Source organism: Morus notabilis, unplaced genomic scaffold (assembly GCF_000414095.1).
Source record: "Morus notabilis unplaced genomic scaffold, ASM41409v2 Scaffold905, whole genome shotgun sequence".
Taxonomy (NCBI): Eukaryota; Viridiplantae; Streptophyta; class Magnoliopsida; order Rosales; family Moraceae; genus Morus; species Morus notabilis.
Window position 1 is genome coordinate 12,434 of NW_010356723.1, and position 21,397 is coordinate 33,830.

At 34.2% G+C, this 21,397-nt stretch overlaps 2 protein-coding genes across 2 annotated transcripts; one reads left to right on the top strand and one right to left on the bottom strand.

The window, feature by feature from the left end:
• Nucleotides 1-4,680: 4,680 nt before the first annotated feature.
• LOC112094098 lies at nt 4,681-5,856 on the bottom strand. Its single transcript, XM_024174212.1, has 2 exons — nt 5,222-5,856; nt 4,681-4,867 (listed from the first exon to the last, which is right to left on the bottom strand). Exons 1-2 carry the CDS (start codon nt 5,854-5,856, stop codon nt 4,681-4,683), a joined length of 822 nt encoding a protein of 273 aa, XP_024029980.1.
• A 5,793-nt stretch (nt 5,857-11,649) lies between these two features.
• On the top strand, nt 11,650-16,016 carry LOC21389639 (probable leucine-rich repeat receptor-like protein kinase At1g68400). The gene is made up of 5 exons (XM_024174259.1): nt 11,650-12,360; nt 12,394-12,535; nt 13,079-13,083; nt 13,253-13,640; nt 15,403-16,016. The coding sequence occupies exons 1-5, from the start codon at nt 11,650-11,652 to the stop codon at nt 16,014-16,016; spliced, it is 1,860 nt and encodes a 619-aa protein (XP_024030027.1).
• The last annotated feature ends 5,381 nt before the right edge of the window (nt 16,017-21,397 follow it).

Consider the following 21,397-nt stretch of genomic DNA (forward strand, 5'->3'; position numbering starts at 1 on the left):
CTTTGTGAAATAGCAATTCCTCTTTTGGATCGAGATATTTCAATGCCCAAAAAATATTTCAAGTTGCCAAGATCCTTGAGCTTAAATTGCTACATGAGATGAGCTTTAATTCCTTCAATTTCTTGGAGATTATTGCCCACTAGAATGATGTCATCTACATAGACAAGGAGAGCAGTAAAGGAAGTACCATGGTGTCGGACGAATAAGGAGTGATCTGATTTGGATTGTATGAAGTGTGCAAGAGCGAGGACTTTGGATAGCTTGATGAACCATTGATGGGAAGCTTGCTTGAGCCCGCACAAAGATTTGTGAAGTTTGCATACACGTGTCTCCCCCTTTCGTCCGAAACCAGGAGGCAATGACATGTAGACGTCTTCCTCCAGATCGCCATGTAGGAAAGCATTGTTAACATCTAGTTGGCGAAGGTGCCAATTCATGGAAGATGCGACAGCAAGGAGTAAGCGAACAGTAATAAGCTTGGCAACGGGGGCAAATGTCTCATGATAATCAAAACCTTCCATCTGATGTAACCTTTTGCAACTAAGCGTGCTTTGTATCACTCGACAGTGCCATCAGAGTTGAATTTGATCTTGTATACCCATTTGCAACCTACGGGTTTCTTGTTTGAAGGCAAAGATTGGAGAGACCAAGTGCCATTATCTTGGAGAGCAAGAAGTTCTTCGTTCATGGCAAGATGCCATTTTGGATCTTTGATGGCCTGGGCAAAGGATGTAGGTTCTTTGACAGTGGAAATGGAAGTAGTGAAAGCACGACGGAGAGGAGAAAGTCTATCATAGGTAAGTACATGAGACAAGGAGTGAGAAATACCTTTGGAAGCTGCCAACACCAAGTGAGACGACGGTAAGGAGCGAGAAGGCAAAGAAGTTTCTACATGATACTGTTGAAGGTAGCTGGGTGTCCATGTGGGTCGCCGGACTCGGGTGCTGGGTGTAGGAGAATTAGGTGAGGAATCAAGTGGAGCCGCAATAGTAGTGTCTAAGGCCGCGGCGTTGGGAAGAGAAGAAGGTTGGTCACCACGGCACATGGGAATGGTCGTTGCGACGGGGGGAATCGAGTCTGAAGGCGCCACGGCGGGCAAAGGTGGATCCGCAAGGGGGGGGTTTGAAAAGTCTGGCGCTGCGGTGGGTGTCTAAAGATGCCACGACAGGCAAAACTGTTGCCACAGCGGGTAGATTTGGATTGGTTGGTGCTACGGTGGGAAAGGTGGGAGCCATGGCGGAAAGAATCGGATTGGATGTTCCAGATGAAATGGATATGGGTGCAGCTGAAGCATAACGAAAAATATGTTCATGAAAAATGACATCTCGGGAAATGTAAATTTTTCTAGTGGCTAAATCATATTGTAACACCCATTTTTCTAAACCAATAAAATTCTTAGAAGTAGATGTTAGGAGTTAATTTGAATAATGTTATGGTGTTATATATAATTAATTGTAACATTATGTTGAGTATATTTTACAGGTGAACGCGACGAGGACTCGTGGTGTAAGAACAAGTTCATGCCAAATTGTTAAATTTTATATGATGATTTGATGGATATGCGTGTTTATTTAATACCATTAATAAATTATATTGATATATGGTATTACAAAATACATATACGTTCAATTTTATGTTATACTATATAGTTATGTATATATATTATATATTTAAAATATCAATGGCCAACCACCATTTGTTATTGCACTTTGTTGGTAATGATTGGTTCTATGCTGAATTGTTAAGGGTGGGGATTGATTTAATGTCTTTGGAGTCAACAACCGTATAAAGAAACTTTCACCATGGTTTGCAAAATGATATCTACCTCTTTGACAGCCACTATATCACCCAACCCAAGACAATTAATATTCTTTATTGAGTTATATATTTCACGCTTTCATTCCATTTCTTTTCTTTTGCGCCTATTTATGAAAAGAAGTCAACTTCATATACGTACAATGTGAGAAAAATAGGCAGATTCATTGCTTAACCAGCCTTGCCATATATATGTGCATTAACTATATGTATGGTCAAAAGAGAATAAGAGGAATCAGCGTACTTGAAGCAAGGAAAAAAAAATCTCTCTCTCTCTATCACGCTTGTGCCCTCTTCTTCATATCTCTCCATTTTCTCTCTAGAGCCTCAATTCCCAAAGAGATTTTTCATCTTCTTCTCCTTATTTCCTCTTTTCTCACGTTCTTGAACACCACAAGAGAACTTTCATTTTATCAGCCACCAAACTCATTTCCTCTTAATCATTTTTGAATTCATCAATCACACAAGATAAAATTTAGAGATTGTTAAGGTATGATCCTAAATTTTTGATTCTATGATTTTGAGTGTAGATTTCTATTAGACTATATGTTAGTCATAATTATTATTTGATTGTTTTGTTGTCTATCTCCATAAAAGCATGCTATAGAGGTTGGAAATTTTGATAATTGAATTAATAATGGAACTATTGGTTCTTGTACAACCTAGAAACATGCAAAGGATTATTTATTTATGATCATTTATATGATTGACTCATGTGATTCTTTTTATCATCATTTTATAGGTATAAGATGTACATATATGCACGTATTTATATTTCTTTAAGTATTAGAAACATGTTATAGGGCTGAAGAATAGATGGAGTGCTGTTTATACATGTTGAGGATGATGGTTTTGTATTTTTATATAATTTGGTGAATTTTCGTCCTAGTTTGAGTGCTGAAATTTCTTCAGGTTTCATGTCTGATTTTGAAACAGGGTTTCAGAAAGTAAACGAACTCCGTTTTTAAGAAATTATATACCGTTGGAAAGGTCTAGATGTCTACTTTAATTTAAAATTAGTTTCAGGTCATTTGGAGTTCTATATGAATGGTTATGAGTTTTTAAATGAGTAAAGGTCAGGCTGTCAGTTTTATTAAGTTTTGTGGTTTTGTGTAATCAGTGGGCTTTTATGTCTTGATGTTAATGAATGGTGAGAATGGTATATTAAATGTTGTTTTTAACATGATTAATGTATTTGATGAGATGTTAAGGTTTTTTTTTTTAGTAATCTTATTTATGATCTATGGCATGAACGGTTCTAGAGGCAAGCACCCGAGGACCTCATTCGTCGCGTCACCGTTGTGAAATTTTAAAAGGCTAAGTAAGGCGCTCAAGTAAGTACACTCTCACCTGCAACATGAATTGAAGAATTGAAAAGTGTATGATTTTGATGTTTATGATGATGTTATGACACCTTTAATATTTCATATGATGACGTTTTGAAGAAAAATGTATATTTGTCTTTTTATGTTTTTAAATGGTATTGTACACCCTTGATGGTGACCGGTGAGCGATCTTATTGCCACGGTTAGTATGGGATTTACTATCCCATGCTTTTCGTGGCTAGCGCGCTATGATGGTACAACGTCGGGCCCAATATATGATGGATTTTAAAGTTTAAACATGTTCAAAAATAATTATTCTCGTGATGAAGTTTATTGTTGATGAAAAAAAATGTTCATTTAAATTTTTGAGAATTAAGTGTCTTACTAAGCCCTTGCTTATATAAGTTATTTCATCTTGCAGACAATCTAAAGGGTAAGATGTATCCATGGAGAATATTGGAGCAGATGCGAGCTATACGTGATAGGAAAACGGAAAAAACGATCATGGGATGAAAGTGTTTAAGGTTAAACAAAGTTTTTGATTTTTACTTTTATTGTTTTGAAACTTCAGTTTATGGTGGTTTTGATTTGAAGAATATTTTAGACTTTATAGATTTTAATAACTAAGTTGAACCGAAGGTTGTTTTATTTTTCTTTGAGGAAGTTTAAAAATTTAAAGATAGTATGTTTAAAAAAATCTAGGCTTTTCTTTAAGTCGTTCAAAGTAAAGTATTTCAAGTTTAATGATTTTCCGCATTCTTTAAGAGGTAAATGTTTGAAAGTTAAGATAATTGTGACGGTCCGTGAGGGGTCATGACACATATACCCAATAACCTTTTGTATCATAAGGATAACCAAGGAAGATGCAACGTAGAGAGCGAGCATCGAATTTGCTTGGTTTATGGTGATGTGTAGAGGCAAAACATAGGCAACCAAAAACACGTAAATGATCATAAGTGGGTGTTTTGTTAAAGATTACCTCAAATGGTGTTTTGCCATGAAGAATAGGGGTTGAGGTACGATTTACTAGGTAAGTGGCAGTAAGGATGGCATCACCCCAAAAAAATTTGGGAAGGTTGGCTTGGAAAAGTAAGGCACGGGCTACATTGAGTAGATGTCGATATTTGCGTTCAACAACTCCATTTTGTTGTGAGGTTGAGACACAACTGGTTTGATGAATAATCCTTTTAGCATGATATGTGTTTGGAATGTCAAATTCGTTGCCATTATCACTATGAATAATTTTGATGCGAGAAGTAAATTGGGTTTCAACAAGGTTTATAAAAGTAAGTAGACAATCTCTAGCTTCAGATTTTGTAAGCAAGAGATAAACCCATGTACATTGAGAAAAATCATCTACGATAGTGAGAAAATATTTTGCCCCTTGTAAAGTTGGGAACATGATAACCACCCCAAATATCAACATGAATGTGCTCAAAACAAGATTTTGTCTTAATAGAACTGGAAGGAAAAGGTAGTCTTGTTTGTTTAGCAAGTGGACAAATAGAACAATCATTAATAAAATGAGCTTTAACAGAATCTAAACACAAAGAAATGCCTTGCAGGGTTTTATTGGAAGGGTGACCAAGGCGTTGGTGCCAAAGATGAGGAGTGGTGGAAGTGGCAGTGGCAGCGAAGACACGACACCCAACATACTTCGAAGTATCCAAGTAGTAGAGTCCAGCTTGCTCAATTCCCATCCCAATCGTCTTCCCCGAATGTTGGTCCTGCACAAAACAAAGGTTATTGGTAAAGGTTGCATAACATGAAGAGGTTTGAGTCAATTTGGCTACAGATATCAAATTGAGTTTAAAGGAAGGAACACAAAGTACATTATAAAGAACCAGTTTACTAGAGAAATGGACGGTCCCTATATGTGTTACTTGAGCAAGATCATGGTTTGGTAAATGGACATAACGATTGGTGATAGGTATGTGAGTGGTGAAAAATTGAGGTGAGCAAACCATGTGATCAGTGGCTCCTGTGTCAAAGATCCATCGAATACCTTTACCATATATGGAAGAGCTAGGAGGAATACCTGAAAGATTGTTCACTGTTGACACTTGATTGGCAACACTAACCGATTTTGTTCGATCAATGAGTTCAAGGAGATCACGATATTGATCAGCAGTGAGACTATATGAGAATGAGTTGTTTCAGCTTTGTTGGATGTAGAATCCGCGTGATGTGCTCTGACGTAAGACTTTGAGGGACCTCTCTTATCCCCTTGAGCATTTGCCCGCTTGAGTTTGTGACAGATGTCGATGGTATAGCCCCTGTAGCCACAAGGATCACATTGAAGATGTTGGCGGCAGTTTTCAGTGGTATGTCCAACAAGGTTGCAATGATCACATTTGAGATGTGGGTTTCTTGGTGAGTAATTCATGTTCAAATTTGGTGGTCCATCTTTGACAGCAAAGGCAGCCGCATCCGGTGTCTTCCCAGTCACCTGTGAAGAGATGTTTTGTTGTTTTTCATCTTGAATAATGAGAGAAAATACCTTGTTCACAGGCGGCAAGGGATCCATGAGTAAGATCTGCCCTCGAGCGCCGGCATAAACGGGGTTGAGTCTCATGAGGAATTGATTAGTACGTTGTGTTTGTTGGTATTCCTGCAATTTCTTTGCTATGTCGCCATCACAAGGTGGAAGAGGACTTAGAGCATCACGTGCATCCCACAAGCCTTTTAATTTGGTGTAGTAGTCACCAATGCTCATGTCTCCTTGAATGCACTCATAAATCTCTTGTTCAACATGAAAAAGATGCACACTATTTGTATGAGAGAATGTTCTTTCAATTCCCGCCAGATCTTGAAGGCACTATCATTGTACATCACACTTTGAGCAATGTTTGGTGACATAGTGTTGAGGATCCAACCCTTGACAAGGAGATTGCAGCGAGTCCATTGCTTGTGTTCCTTGGTGGATGTTTCTGGTGGTTTCGTGATGGATCCGTCCACAAAGCCATCCTTGTTCTTGGTGAAGAGAGCCATGAGCATGGCATGGCTCCAAAGAGGATAATTGTCCTGTGTCAATTGTTGAGTCACAAGAACCAAACCTGGTTGATCAGAATAGTGGAGATAGAAGGGATTACTTGGATCATCATACATGTTGGTAGATGGCTTAGTTGCCTCTGTAGTTTTATCAATATTTGCCATGGAAGCTGAAAATAATGGAGGCGTAGAGTTGGGTGGGCTGTGGAGATTTTTAAGTCTCTGATACCATGTAAATTTCCTCAAATGTAAAAAGGAAAATGTAAAGAAGAAAAAGAGAATTGAAGAAGAATTGTGTATATTTCTTTATCTTGGAAATGATGTACAATGAGTATTTTATACAAGCAGGAGAGAATAATTATATGCCTAAATAATAGCAACTTTCCTAACATATACCCTGATTTAGGGAAATTGATCTAGACAATAAATTAAATAAATACAGGAAATCAAATATAGAAAATCAAGAGGAAATTAAGGAATAATTAGCTAGGATCTTGATTCTTAACAAATTTCATTAATATAAATCTCGATAATTGACAGGATTGAGATAATGAATTTTCTCGTTAAATTCGTACATTTCAGTAATGTGAAATTTTAATGCTAAGACAATTTTAATTCGTGACAATTGATTCAAAACTTCAAGTGTCGCATTTATTTCCTAAAATGTAAATTCAAGTGACGGAAATTGATAGCTTGATTTATTTATATTCCATACATAGTTCTTTGGTTGGTTTTTAGCGTTTTTATTCATTTTTATTGTGTTTTGTTTTGTAGATTTTAAGTTTATGCGAATAAAAGGGTCAAAAGAGAGCTTAATTAGAGTCATTTCTGCATAATCCAAGGGCTGCAGCGGATGCACTTTCGCTGCAGTGGAAATACTTCTTGAGAAGATCAAGAAGAAGTTGCGATCTACAGCAGATAAACATCCGTTGCAGTGGATGCTGGACCCGAGAAGACCATGCATCACTCGTCCACTGCAGCGAACGAGTGGTGTGCTGCAGCAGCTTGCACAGCGAAACAACGTGTCCGTTGGAGCGTGTGGCCTGCATCTGCTAGGGTTCTGAGCAGATTCTATTGCGGCACTACAGCGGATCCAAAGTGCGCTGCAGCGCCCCAGTCACATGCTGTCTACAATTTAGGCCAAAATTACACACATTTCGAGGAGGCATAAATAGAAACGAGCTAAGAGTCAAAGGGAGGGACTTAAAGACAGAAAATCCAGACCTAGAAAAGGAAAATATGAGGATTCAAGAGCTAGATTGAAGATTCTGAGGAGGGATTGAAGATTCTAAGGAGGGATTGAAGATTGTGGAGCTCGATTGGCCTCTAATTCTTCATTCTTTCTCTCTCTCATTTAGCTTTTGAGTTTGTGTTATTCTTGGATTTGAGATTGTATGATGGTTTGGATTCTTGGTTTATCTATAGTTTTTGTTATGGAACTCTTGATGATTACTTCTAGTTAAACTCTTAAAGTTAGGGGTTTTGATGTAGTTTTATAATTGGCTATGTTTTGAAGATGCTTGGTGTTTGTTAATGAAATTCTATTTCAAATCATTTATGTTTTCTTTGCTTATTGTTCTAATTTGTGACTCAATGAACTAGAGGTATAAATGTGTAATATTAGTCTTGGAAAAGTCAATTTCACATGTTGAGATTTGGGAAACACAACATAGAGTTAGTTGAGTTCGTGAGGCTAATTGATTTAGGTAATTAAAATTAGGTTTGCTTAATAGGTGCTTAATTAGTTAAGTGAATAGGGATATTGCTTGATTGATTTTGCACACTATTTTGTTCAGCACTAGGGAGAGGGAGTGAAATTACTTTTGAAAACCTCGATAATGAATTGAGTGGAACTAGTTACCAAAACCCAAGTACCAGAATTACATAGCTCGATAGAACGAAACCAAAACCCCTACTTACCGTATCATTGTCAAAGTTTCATTTGATCCTTTTTGTCTCCAAATTGCTCTTCTTATTGTGTTATTACTTTGCATTCCTTATTTTATTCAGTCTATTTCCTTAAATTTGATTGTCTAGATAAAATTGGGTTAGTATAGTTGCGGTAATTAGTTTAATTTGTGAAAACTCAACTCTTGTGGAACGATATTCGACAATTCTGTCACTTTACTACTTGTTACGATTCATTCACTTGTAAGCACACACTTCACATGAACTAAAAGAATTTTGCAACAAGGTTTTGGAGCCGTTACCGGAGCTGAATGTTTTTGGAAATTAACTTAATATTGTGACCAAGTAACTTGATTTTAATTTAGGCTTTTATTCTACTTCAATTTACTTAATTTTGTCTAAATTGTTGCTTGATAGTGTATGCGACGAGCTCAAAGTTTGAAATTATTGTCATTTAATTTAGAAATCGAGCGAACTTGTCGTACAATCCTTAAGGAAAGAAGGGCCCGAATTTGAACAATGACGGAAGAGGAAGGCAACAACAACAACAATGTTGTTAGTAACAATCAACAATGGGCTCTTTGGGATTACTTTCGGCCCTTTATTAATGACGACTATTTGGGGATCCGGCGACAAGCGATCAATGCTAATAATTTTGAGTTGAAACCGACACTCATCAGTATGGTGTAACAAAACCAATACAGGGGATTGCCTCAAGAAGACCCCAATGTGCATCTGGCAGTATTCCTAGAGATTTGTTACACCAACAAAATGAACGGGGTGGGAGATGATGTGATTCGTCTACACTTGTTCCCATTCTCTCTCAGGGACAACGTGTGAGGGTGGCTTCAATCTTTGCCACCTTGAAGTGTTAATACTTAGGAGGATTTGGCTCAGAAGTTCCTCACAAGGTTTTTCCATCCCTCGGAGACCACTCAATTGAAAAGTGACATTGCTCGGTTCCGGCAACTTGATTTTGAGCTGTTGGAATGGTTCAAGGAACTCATTCAGAAGTGCCCACAACACGATTATCAAGACTGGTTCTAGATTACTTGTTTTATAAAGGACTGAATGACCAAACTCGGACTATAGTAGATGTTGTTGGGAATGATGTCCTACAAACATGAGATGTAATATGATATTTATTATTTATTTAATAAAAGAGTTTATTCATTATTTTTTGTGCATATATTAATAAATATTTTATGAATATCAGTAAAAATTCCATGATTATTTATGTGACCTTAAATATTGTATATAAGTGTTATACAATATTTAAAATTGTAGCAGAAAGAGCTAGTGGGATCCATGTGGCAGAAGCAGAGAGGATGAGAGCGAGGGTGCACACAGAATAGGTGGAGCGCAAAGCAGAGAATTGCACTCGCTAGGCTGATGAGTGCTAACGCGTGGGCAGGAGCTGGTTTGAATTTTCTCTATAATTTTGACCCCATTCAAGCTTTATATTTTCAATTTGGCTCCTTTTTCTTTGTACTCTTGACCTCATTTCATTTCAAACTTTTCACTTAAGCCTCACTATTACACAAATGAGAACATTAATTATTTTGGATGGAAAACTAAAATATAAATTACTAAAACTAAACTAAAATTAATTAAAATAAATCTAAAATAGAAAGTAAATTCATTAAAATTCAAAATAAAGTAAAATAAAATAAAATAAGCTAAAAATCTCAAAAACTAGACACTTTAAATGCTCAAAAATAGTGAAATAACTCTATTTTTAATGGAGTTATCAATGCCCCTGAACTTTAAAATGTACATATTGTGGCCCCTGCATGATAATACTTCTCTAGATTTGCAATCCCCCTCCCCCAAACTTTGAAATGTTTCATTTTTTTAACATACTATCTCATGTGACACACATGAGATTGTTAAATTTTTCAATGTCTTTAAACCATGAACTAACCTAATTGAATTCAAGTCCGTTCTCTACTTTTTTCCCTCTTGTTTTCTAGCTTTTGAGCAACTACTCGAAGGAAAAAATATATCTAAAATTTAGCCCCTAACTAATTTAATTGGAGTGAAAACCTTTAATTTACCCTTAAATATTGTGCCTAAACTTAAACCATTATGCAATTCCATTAAAAAAAATTCACATTTCAAAGTTGAATGGGAAAATTTAGATAAGTATTATAAGGGCACAACATATACATTTTAAAGTTCGGGAGCATGTTGACACAAGTGACCTTGTTTAGAGAGACTTCATAAAATTTATTGAAAAAGATTAACAGTTTTATTTGGTGTGTCTTTCTCCAAAAAAAAAAAAAAAGAAAAAGCATACAAAAGCATATAAAAAAAAGTGTAAACAACAAGATACGCGATTACCATTGCTTTGTTTTCTATCTAAATTTTGACGAAAATTTTAGTCAACGTTTGAGACATTTAGTGAGTTCAGGGTTTAAGTTAGAATATTTTTTGATACAAGGATTAATTCTAAAGAGGGAAGAAATTCAGGGACTTCTCATAGATTTAACTCTATTTTTTTTAAGATTTAAAATTGTCAAGAATAATATTTCATACAGACTGTAATTGTTATGTAGGTTTGATGCTCTCATAACGTCCTTTGGAAGTACCAAGATAGATGATCTATGGTTTAGGAAATATTAGTGGTTCAAAAGACTTTTTTTTTTTTTTTTTTTTTTTTTGTGAATTTGGGATTCAAGGATTAGAGTATTTGATCTCATCATTAAAAGTAGGGTTAATTCATCGCTAGACTAAACCTGAAATCACCAAAAAAAACAAAAAAAGGAAAGAAAGAAAAAAAACATAAATTTTAGAATAAAGTTCGTAGGTTTTAGAAGTCAAGTACATAACCGAATATGTAGAATCGGTGCCAATAGCCCTTATGTTTTATGTCATCAAAGTTGGATCATTTAGCAGCAATAGCTGAAATAGAAGAGATGTGGGCCTACTTACCGCCATTATTCATTTATTAGTGAGCTGTATTAATCCAGTTTTGACCAATAAAACAGTTGGGTGCAGCTACCATGCATCTTCTTCTCAAAGGCTAGCCATTGACATTCCATTTGCTCCCCACGAAGTTTGAATATAAAATGGTCAATATAATTTTATACTCTTTTTAATAAACGGAATTTGTGTACACAAGACACGCTGATGCATAGAAGATCTCAATAAGAGGCCAAATCTCAAAAAAAAAAATAATAAAAAAGGAAAAACAAAAAAGGGAATTTTTATAGACAACAGTAGTACTAAGACACGCTGATGCATAGAAGATCTCAATAAGAGGCCAAATCTCCAAAAAAAAAAAATAAAAAAGGAAAAACAAAAAAGGGAATTTTTATAGACAACAGTAGTACTCCTGAATTCAACGCTCTCATATTGTAAACACATCAAATCTTCTCAACAACAAAACTCTTTGTTGTACTCTCCGCTTATTGGTGTCTAATTCTGTCGGAATCTCTTTCATGTATCAAGCTTTGCCTTGCGGACTTCGTCAAACTGTCACAAAAACAATACAAAAAAAAGCCTGGAAATATTGTATGACTTCTAGAAAATGAAACTCCAATAACTCATGACCAAACGCCATGTTTGATATACCACTAATTCTCCTTCTCCAATCCCATCCACCACCATGAAATTCGTCAATCACAAACTTGCATTTCTCATAAGCTTGTTCCTTTTGATCCAAACACCTAGCATTTTTTCTGTTGTGGCAATCATTAAGGAGGAGTTCTATCCAGATGAAAGAGACGCTTTAATCCAGCTGAGAGATTCTGTCACGTCAAATTTAGATTTGCACTCCAAATGGACAGGTCCTCCGTGTCACGAAAACGACACCAATTGGGTCGGAATTTCTTGCTCAAATGGACATGTCGTTCACATTGTCTTGGAAGGAATTGAGCTCAAAGGTTCTCTCCCTTCTACATTCCCGCAAAACATAACTTACTTAACCAAACTAAGCTTCACAAACAACTCACTCTCTGGACATCTTCCAAACCTCTCAAATCTTTTTGACTTGGAATATGTTTCTCTCTCACACAACACCATTTGGGGTCCAATCCCTTTGGAGTTCATCCAATTGCCAAAGCTGAACACTCTTCAACTCCAACAGAACTACTTGTATGGGGAAATTCCACCTTTTGATCAGCCAACTCTAACCGTTTTCAATGTATCATACAATCATCTCGGAGGCCAAATTCCGAATACTTCTGTTCTTCAGAAATTTCCGAATACGAGTTACGGCAACAACCCAGGTCTCTGTGGGACGCCTTTGGAAAATCCGTGTAGTTTTCCGCCTCCGCCACCAAGTCCTCCATCTCCAATCCCGCCGGTGTCTCCCCCTGCGAGTCCACCACCAGCAGACAACAAGAAGAAGAATAATAAGAGAAGCCTGGGATCGCGGGATGTGATTCTGATTGCGGTTGCAGCGGGTTTCATACCGATTCTGGTTGTTCTTGGTTTTTTGTTTTACTACAAGGTTGTGCATAGGAGGGAAAAGAAAAAAGAGATTCGTTCAGGTATGCTATTATTTGCAGGATATAATTCTAACTATACGATATTAGTACGTGTAATTTCCTATGTTTTTTCCTTTTTATTTTCTTAAATGCTCTGGAATATCTGTAACCGGAGTAGAATTCAGGACAAGATCGTGTCAGAATAACGAATTTTACCGTTGACTTGATGATGTGATTTTATCTTTTTATGCAATTTAGTTAGAGACCTACTCCGGTACGCCAACATATCGGTATATCAGGTTTTTTATCTGTTAGATCTGTATAAAATTATGTAAAAATTAAAAAGTACGCAGATTTAACAGTTAAAAAAATTTAACTTATCAGTACGTCAGGCGTACAAAAAAATCACCCATTTAGTTAAAAGAGGATACATATTTTTTTGAAAGTAGTTTAGTTGAGAAAGTCCACTTCGAACTAGAATCAATATATGATTATGTACAAAAAAAAAAAGGACTTAATTGTTGAGTGATTTCATTGCAATGGGTAATTTGGTTGAATGGAGATTTGCTTTTTTTTTTTTCTTTTTTTTGGAAGACTAGGATTTAGGAGAAGTGGTTATGTTGTCACATATTGTCATCATACATTAGGATATTTCTGCTATATATCAATAAATTCTGTACAAAACTTAATGCCATTGAATTAGAAAAGATAATGCCATTTAGAAACATCGGAAGATACATTTCTCTCACATGGTCTAATTATAATTTGGAAATAAGAGAGATTTGTAATGGGATTGCAGAAGAGAGAATGCCTTCTTCACCAAAGAGCAGAAGAGATCCAGAATTAAGTGTTGAGTTGGAATTCTTTGACAAGGAAATGCCTGCTTTTGACTTGGACGATTTGCTAAGATCATCCGCGGAAGTTTTGGGGAAGGGAACGCTGGGAACTAGCTATAAGACCACACTTGAAACAGGTCAAAACCTTGTAGTGAAGAGACTGAAAGACATGAAGGAGTTGAGCAAGAAGGAATTTGTGCAGCAGATGCAGTTACTTGGAAAGAAAAGGCATGAAAACCTTGCAAGGATCGTGTCTTTCTACTACTCCAAGGATGAGAAGTTAGTTATCTATGAGTTTGTCCCTGACGGCACTCTGTTTGAGCTTTTACATGGTAAGCACATAATTTAATTCTTTTCTTAATTTAGTTAGCTATCAGACTCTGCTAATTAACTCTATGGTGCTAAGGATTCATTGGCTATCACTTAGATACCTAAAATTAGATTAGATATAAGAAAGCATTTTTTGGAATTCAAATAAATGCGTGCACAGGAGTCTCTGTGCAAGAGAATCCATTATGTTTTTAATGTCCTATTTTTTTTTAAAAAAAAAATAACTTAAGTTACAACTCAAATTTTTTTATAGGAAGAAAACACTTGTAAAAAAAATTGAATTTAAATTTTTATAAAAGAAAACACTATAGTAAAAGAACTTGTGTTTTGATTTGAGTTGTGAAAAAAACAAGATTAAAATAATAAATAAAAGAAAGAAAGAGACCTACTATGAAAAGCAATGTTAAAGTTTTTGTCTTTATGTTATTTCAATTTTTACTCATCTTTAATCAGTTTTCCTTTTTCTATTCGTTTCACTTTCTCTATTCTTTTTAGTTTTTAGTTTTTTTTTTCATCTCTATCTCAAGTTTCTGTCATTCACTTTAGAAATTTAAACATCGTATAAATATGAATTTAGATAAAAATTACTATATACTCTCTTAAATTTCTGCTATTAGTTTTTATTCCATTTTCTGCTACGTTTTTTTTTTCTTAAATGTAATATTTATATAAAAACGTTTCAGTTATCCCTCAAAATTTGTCTTATAGTATTTGAACCATACTTTTATATAAATTCATATTATGGACGATAAATAGAGATTAATACTTTAAAAAAATAGTTGCACTCTTATTTAACTTAAATATTGTAGTTTAATTGTGCCCTCACCGACAGTACTGCACCATTACTTTAGGCCGATTGAAGTTGGCCCGTTTAGTTCGCTGATTCGACTATTTAATTCGAGTTAAAATGTGACTTTATGTGAGAGATTTTTACTGTAATAAAAAAGTTAGATGTGACTGTTTATGAGAGTTTTTTACTGTAGTAAAACTCAAATTTTAAACTCAAATCGGTAAAATAAATGGTGTTACATCTAATCTAAAACATATATATGATGAGTTTCGTATAGCTTCTCTCACACTACACTATTCAATGGTTATTTTTTAAGCCTTTTTGTTTTATTGTTTAGCTATTGTTTTGCTTCTTTTGTTTTATACTTTTATTTGATTTTCCATTTTGTTTTAATTATCCCAAATGTTTTACATTTAAAATTTATGTTTCTAATTTTTTTCCTAAGAGAATAATATTTTCTTACTAATATATCCACTTAATTATTTTTTATAACCCTCTAAAATATGTTTTAGACAGATATTTTAAATACATTTTTTTAATGTACACTGGAAATATTTTTTCATTGATATGCTTTATTAAAATAGCTTTTCTCAAATGCAGTCATGTTTATGTTTTTTTTCTTACAATTCTCTATTTTTTTTTTTCAAAAATTAGCCGTTATAAAATGTTTATGTTACTGGTGTTTTTATTGTACTTCTGTTAAATACTATTTTCTCATATATATCCCCTAATTAGCTTTCTGTTTAACTTGTCTTAACTAAAATCTATTCTTGCTTAAATATGGTATGCTTATTTAATTCTATGCTTATGTAGTATTAGATTGAAACACATATTTTGATACGTTCATTTTCGTAATTAAAATTATATATTTTTAAAAGTGAACGCACTAAATACACACATGCACCTGATATTTAAACTAATATATATACACATGCTAAGATTGTTCGTGTTCAAATTTTGTTGTGAATGAACAGAGAACAGAGGAGTAGGAAGAGTACCACTGAGCTGGGCAGAAAGATTATCAATCATCAAAGACATAGCAAAGGCTCTTACATTCCTTCACCATTCTCTACCACATCACAGAGTTCCCCATGCAAACCTCAAGTCCTCCAACGTCCTAATACAACGCAACCCTCAAAACTGTTGCCATTCTAAGCTCACAGATTTTGGCTTCTTGCCTCTCCTGATGTCCTCCAGCAAATCGTCGGATAATCGTATGCTGGCCGTCGCAAACTCGCCGGAGTATGCACAGGGCAGGAAGCTCTCCCACAAAGCCGACGTCTATTGTTTCGGCGTGGTCCTTCTAGAGATCATCACGGGGAGAATCCCCGGCGAGATCTCGCCGGTGAGCCAGGAAACGATGGAAGATCTCTCGGATTGGGTTAGAATGGTGGTAAACACAGATTGGTCGACGGATATTTTGGATGTTGAGATAGTTAATGCTAGAGAAGGACACGATGAAATGTTGAAGCTGACTGAGATTGCACTTGAGTGTACGGACGATGTACCAGAGAAGAGGCCTAAGATGAGTGAAGTTTTGCAAAGGATTGAACAGATTGAGCAAAAGCAAGAGAGAATGAATGAATGAACGATCATGGAGTAGAAAACCCAGCCGTGTTGAAAGCTATTTCATGGTCGTAGGATTATCATATGACTTTTGTCCAGGAAAAATGGTGGACTGGTAGTGTGATATCAGACAGGAAAAATGCTTATGGCATCACAGATGTCAACCAATAGAAAATGAGTTCTATATGTGTGCCACATACTTCTATAAGACCTACGGTCTATTAGTCTGTGTGGCACCCAACATTAGACCACTGATATAAGAACAGGTCATAATATTTTGTATTTATTGTTATTTTTAAGCAGCATCGCAGTTGTTTATATATATATATATATATATATATATCTATTTCATTGTTAAAAAAAATGCTGGTTCCACGATTTTGGATGACCAATACACGCTCAATGAATGAAGTAGAAGTACTTTGCTAGCTAATTAGACAACAGAGATATATATATATTTTTTTAGGGTAACTAGTTTTGAGGACGTGCGGACGTATTGTATTGTTGTGTGTGAGTCACTTGAGCAGTCTATTAAAGAAACGCATTTTAATTTTAAATACATGACACTAGAAGAGATTAAAGAGAATTAAATATATGTATAGTTTTTTATGAGGCGCATTTAAAAAATTAGATTTTTAAAAAATAGCTGTCGAATGTTGTACTTTCATAAATAAAATTGAACATGCTAAAAGAAATATTTTGAAAACATGCATATGGAAAAGAAAACATGCATCATTATTAAAGTAATGTTTTTTTTTCTTGAAATATAAAACAAATTTAAAAATAAATCACATAGAAAACTAACTATGGCTTACATATGAGAAGGAAAAAAAAAAATTTGCTTAAAGGGTATATTTGAGAGAAAATATTTCAGTAGAGTAAAAAAGAAAAAAAAATAGTCATATAGAGGAGGCATCACTATTTCAGTAGTTTTTTTTTTAAAGATAAAACATATTTAAAAACAAATCACATAGAAAACTAATTAAGATTACATATGAGAAAGAGAAAAATGTTTACTTAAGGGTATATTATAAAAAATATTTCAATGGAATAAAAAAGGAAAAAAAAAAAGTCAAAATCATGCAACCTAAAGAACTAGTCAAAAGCCCAACATATGTATTACCAAAATTATCCCTAATGGTCAAAAAGGTAATCTATATGATCACCACCAATAAATTACTAGATGCCGCCGAGAGGCAATCTCTGCTCAGTGGTCACCAGTCGACAGTCGTTGGTCGTTCATCTACTAAATTATGTTCTATAATCTGTCAAATTGTTTTTTTTATTTTTTATTTTCAAACAAAAATGATAGGTTTGACTCCAGCTCTGGCGTCAGTTGCTGCCTTCGGCGCCTGCTGCCGTAATTTGTCAGATTATGTTTCATAACCTGTTAGATTTTTTTCTATTTCAAGCAAAAAATGAGATTTTGTCTCCGGCTACAACATCAACATTGGCGTCAGCCATAGGCTGTTCAAATATGTTTCATAACCTACCAGATTATTTTTCTATTTTTACCAAAAATAAAATGATAGGTTGTCTCCTGATTTGGGGTCGTTCGCCGCTTGCCGATCACCAACCATAGTATGGAAGATTATGTTTCATAATCTACTAGATTATTTTAGTATTTTCAACCAAAAAATGGTAGTTTGCCTCCAACTTAGGGGTTGGTCATAAGTCATTGGCACCACCGCCGGTCATAATATGCTAGATTATGTTTCATAATCTGTTTGATTATTTTTCTATTTTCAACCAAAAATTGACAGATTGTGTTCAGCTCCAGCATCGGTCACCAACCGCCGGTCATAATATGCCAGATTACGTTACATAATCTAATAAATTATTTTCTATTTTCAACAAAAAATTGATAGTTTGTCTCCAACTTCGGCATTGGTCGTTGATCACCGATCGCCAGTCATAATCTGCCAGATTATGTTCTATAATCTGCAAGATTATTTTTCTATTTTCAACTGAAAAAGACAAAGTTATCTCTGAGTCCCACATCAATTGTCAGTTGTCGGTCATAATCTGCCAAGATTATATTCTATAATCTACCAAGTTATCTTTCTATTTTCATCTCATCTCATAATTTGCAACAACAACGCCTCCTAAAATACAATAATAAATCTAAAAAACAATAAAGTATTCATAATCTACAATAAAATCATATAAACCAAATTACAATTTATTTGTCTATCCAAACACCGTTTTGAATCATAATTCAAATCACCATAATTTAGATTCTACATTTCAAACCAAGAGGTTTTAAATCACCACAATTTGAACCCACGAACCAACACGGCCTTAATTTTTTTGAAAACATAGAGGTTGAATTGTATATATTTTGTCCCTGACTATAACGTCATATACTATGCACATTATATTTTTGGATTAATTATAAAAATTCTCCTTAAATTATGACCCTTGTAAGCCCATGATCTATAAAATGTAACATCTGTTCCCTGAATAATGAAACATTAACAGAAAGGCCCCTTTGTTAGGGTTTTGAACGGAAATTTAGATTATTGGCATCGACAGATATGAGTGATGGGCAGAGAGTTGTTGTTAACAAGTGGCAGTAGTGAGCTCCGGTATTAGGACGGAGGCCGTAGTCGATGAAGATGGGAGTATGCTTGAGAAGATGAAGCCATTTTTTTTTTAATTTTAACGTATTAAAAGCAAATTAGGGTTTAGAATATATATAAATGTAAGAGTAATGTTATAATAAATATCTCATCCACCATCATTATATTTTTGACACCTGTAAATTTTGTTAACTGATAGAAGGAGGATTTTTATTAACATTTCAAAAATAGCGAATATTACGTTTTTAAGATTGAAGGACAAAGTGTTACAAAGATCATAGGGGAAATTTTTATAATTAATCATATATTTTTCATTCCAATTATATTAGAGAACCCAATAAATAACTATTGTTGCTATTAAAAACTGCTTCAAGAAAATGTTTATCTGTAAAATTAGATCGGAACCAAATATATACACAAACTTCCAAGCGTACCATTAACTTGAAATCTTAAACCAAAAGTCGAAATGTTGTAAATCAAATGCATTGGATATTGACACCTCTTGATATTCCATAACATTCATATTAAACCCCTGATTAGATCATATTATCTTCCCATTATGTCTCTCTTAAAATAGTATACTATTACTGCATTATTCTCTCTTAATTTTGTATGTAATTTGTGTTTTTTTCCAGTGGTCTCTAATTAGAGGTTGTGTTAGCTTGTAATATCATCCCTCACAAATTATAAGAAAGGATACTAAATTTCTTTTCTCTCATATTTCTCTTGTGCTCTTTATTTTGTTCTTGTTAGTTTCTTGTAATATTTAGTTTTTACTATTATTTAATAACACATTATCAGCACGAGTTCTATCTGTGGTTTCTTTAAACGTTGATTACCTTGATTTGTAGTTTTTTTTTCTCAAGGTATTGTGTACATATATACTTTCTTTGGTACTACAAAAAATAGTTGATTTTACGACACATATTAGACGACGATTTTTGTTGAATTCGCCGTCTATGTTCTATTAAAAACACATGAGTGTATTAATGGACAATAGATGACAGTTTTTACAAAAATTGCTGTCCATAGTTCAAACATTAGATGACAATTTCGACGAAAGTTGTCTTCTAATGTAACCGCGGACTCAAATACTTGAGTCCTTTCTCTCTTTCTTCGAAACACTAGCAAAACCCTCTCGTGCCACTCTCTTTCTCTCTCGTGAGCTCCGCCGTAGTGTGCACTAGTGTATCTTGCTAAACAAACTCGAAGACATTGGAATGGTGTTAAATAGATAATTTGTTATCTACATGGAACACCAGATATGGGTTTTTTTATTGGAAGTATTCAAAGTCAGAGTTGATTGGATATGCATATACTGGATATTTTTCAGATCCACATAAATCACGGTCACAAACAGGGCATTTGTTTACATATGGTGGTATTGCTATATCTTGGCACTTACAAAGAAAACTCTTACCGCCGCATCTTCGTATTATGCTGAAATATTGGCAATTCATGAGGCAGGTTGAGAATGTGTGTCGTTAAGATATCTGGTGTAGCATATAAGAGAAACATGTGATCTTTTTGTTAGCGTTTATGCTCTTAGAAATAAATGTAACAATATTTTTTGAGACATTTTGACTATTAATAAAGATTTATTTTTTTTCATATATCTTTGTATTGTCCTTTTTACGTTCATATTAGTTGAATGTACGATAAGTAAACTGGAAGTCTGAGACTGTCGTTCTAAGTCTTTAGATCGTGCATGTAATGAAAAGAACATGCAGAAGACGTGAATATAAAGATGATAGTGTTAGGAATAATGTACTTAAAGCATGAGATGTAATAAGGATATTTATTATTTAACTAATAAAATAGTTTATTCATTATTTATGTGCATGTGTTATTGAATACTTTATGAATATCATTGAAAATTCCGTAATTATTTATGTGACCTTAAATATTGTATATATGTGTTATATACGAGATGATAGTATTTAAGGATAATAATCGAAATAATGTTTGTAATGAATTTAATTAGAGTTACAGAATCTTTAATTAAAACATTTCTAATACACGTCATTCCCATTAAGAATGAAATGGTGTTATCCGCATCATTAAGATAGATGGATATTGAATGAGGTATTATGCATAATAAGATTATGTAGTACTGCGACACATGCACAATTTGATTTTCTGATAATTTCTGTTAAGTATAGAAAATTAAATTTCAGTATACTGATGGTCATATATAGAATGATATTAATCATGAGTTATTAGTAGACTCATATTTATAGATTCGTACTTTTTGACTTACTCGATACAGATTTCGAGATCCTAAATTCTATTCCTTGTATCTTGGAAACATGATGATATGAATAGCTGGGACTACTAATATACAAGATGGAATCCATTCCTTCTTCTTTGAAGAAGTAGATAAATAATTCCCTTGAGGATTGATTCGGTACTTGAATAAGTAACGAGCTCATACTCATGAATGTGTTTTATGAATATATTATTCATTAGAGAATCAATGGTACTCAAGGATAAAGATGTAATTAGAGAGGTTAACGGATTTTACGTAGCTCTAATTATGAATTATTTATGGAGGATTGATCTATACCTAGTGACTACATCAAATGGACACTTCAAGTTCTTAGAAGTAAATTATGTCTATACTTTTGAGAGTGCAATTCCAAGTTTTTAGTTGAGTAACTTTTGAAAATAATAGAATTAATTAATTAATTAAAGTGTTTAATTAATTATTAATTTTATTGGAGCTCAGAATTATAAGTCATGAGTCTCCGCGTTATCCTTGTAATATTTGCAAGGCAAGTTGAATAATTGGGAACACACTGTAGTGGGACCACAGGAGGCC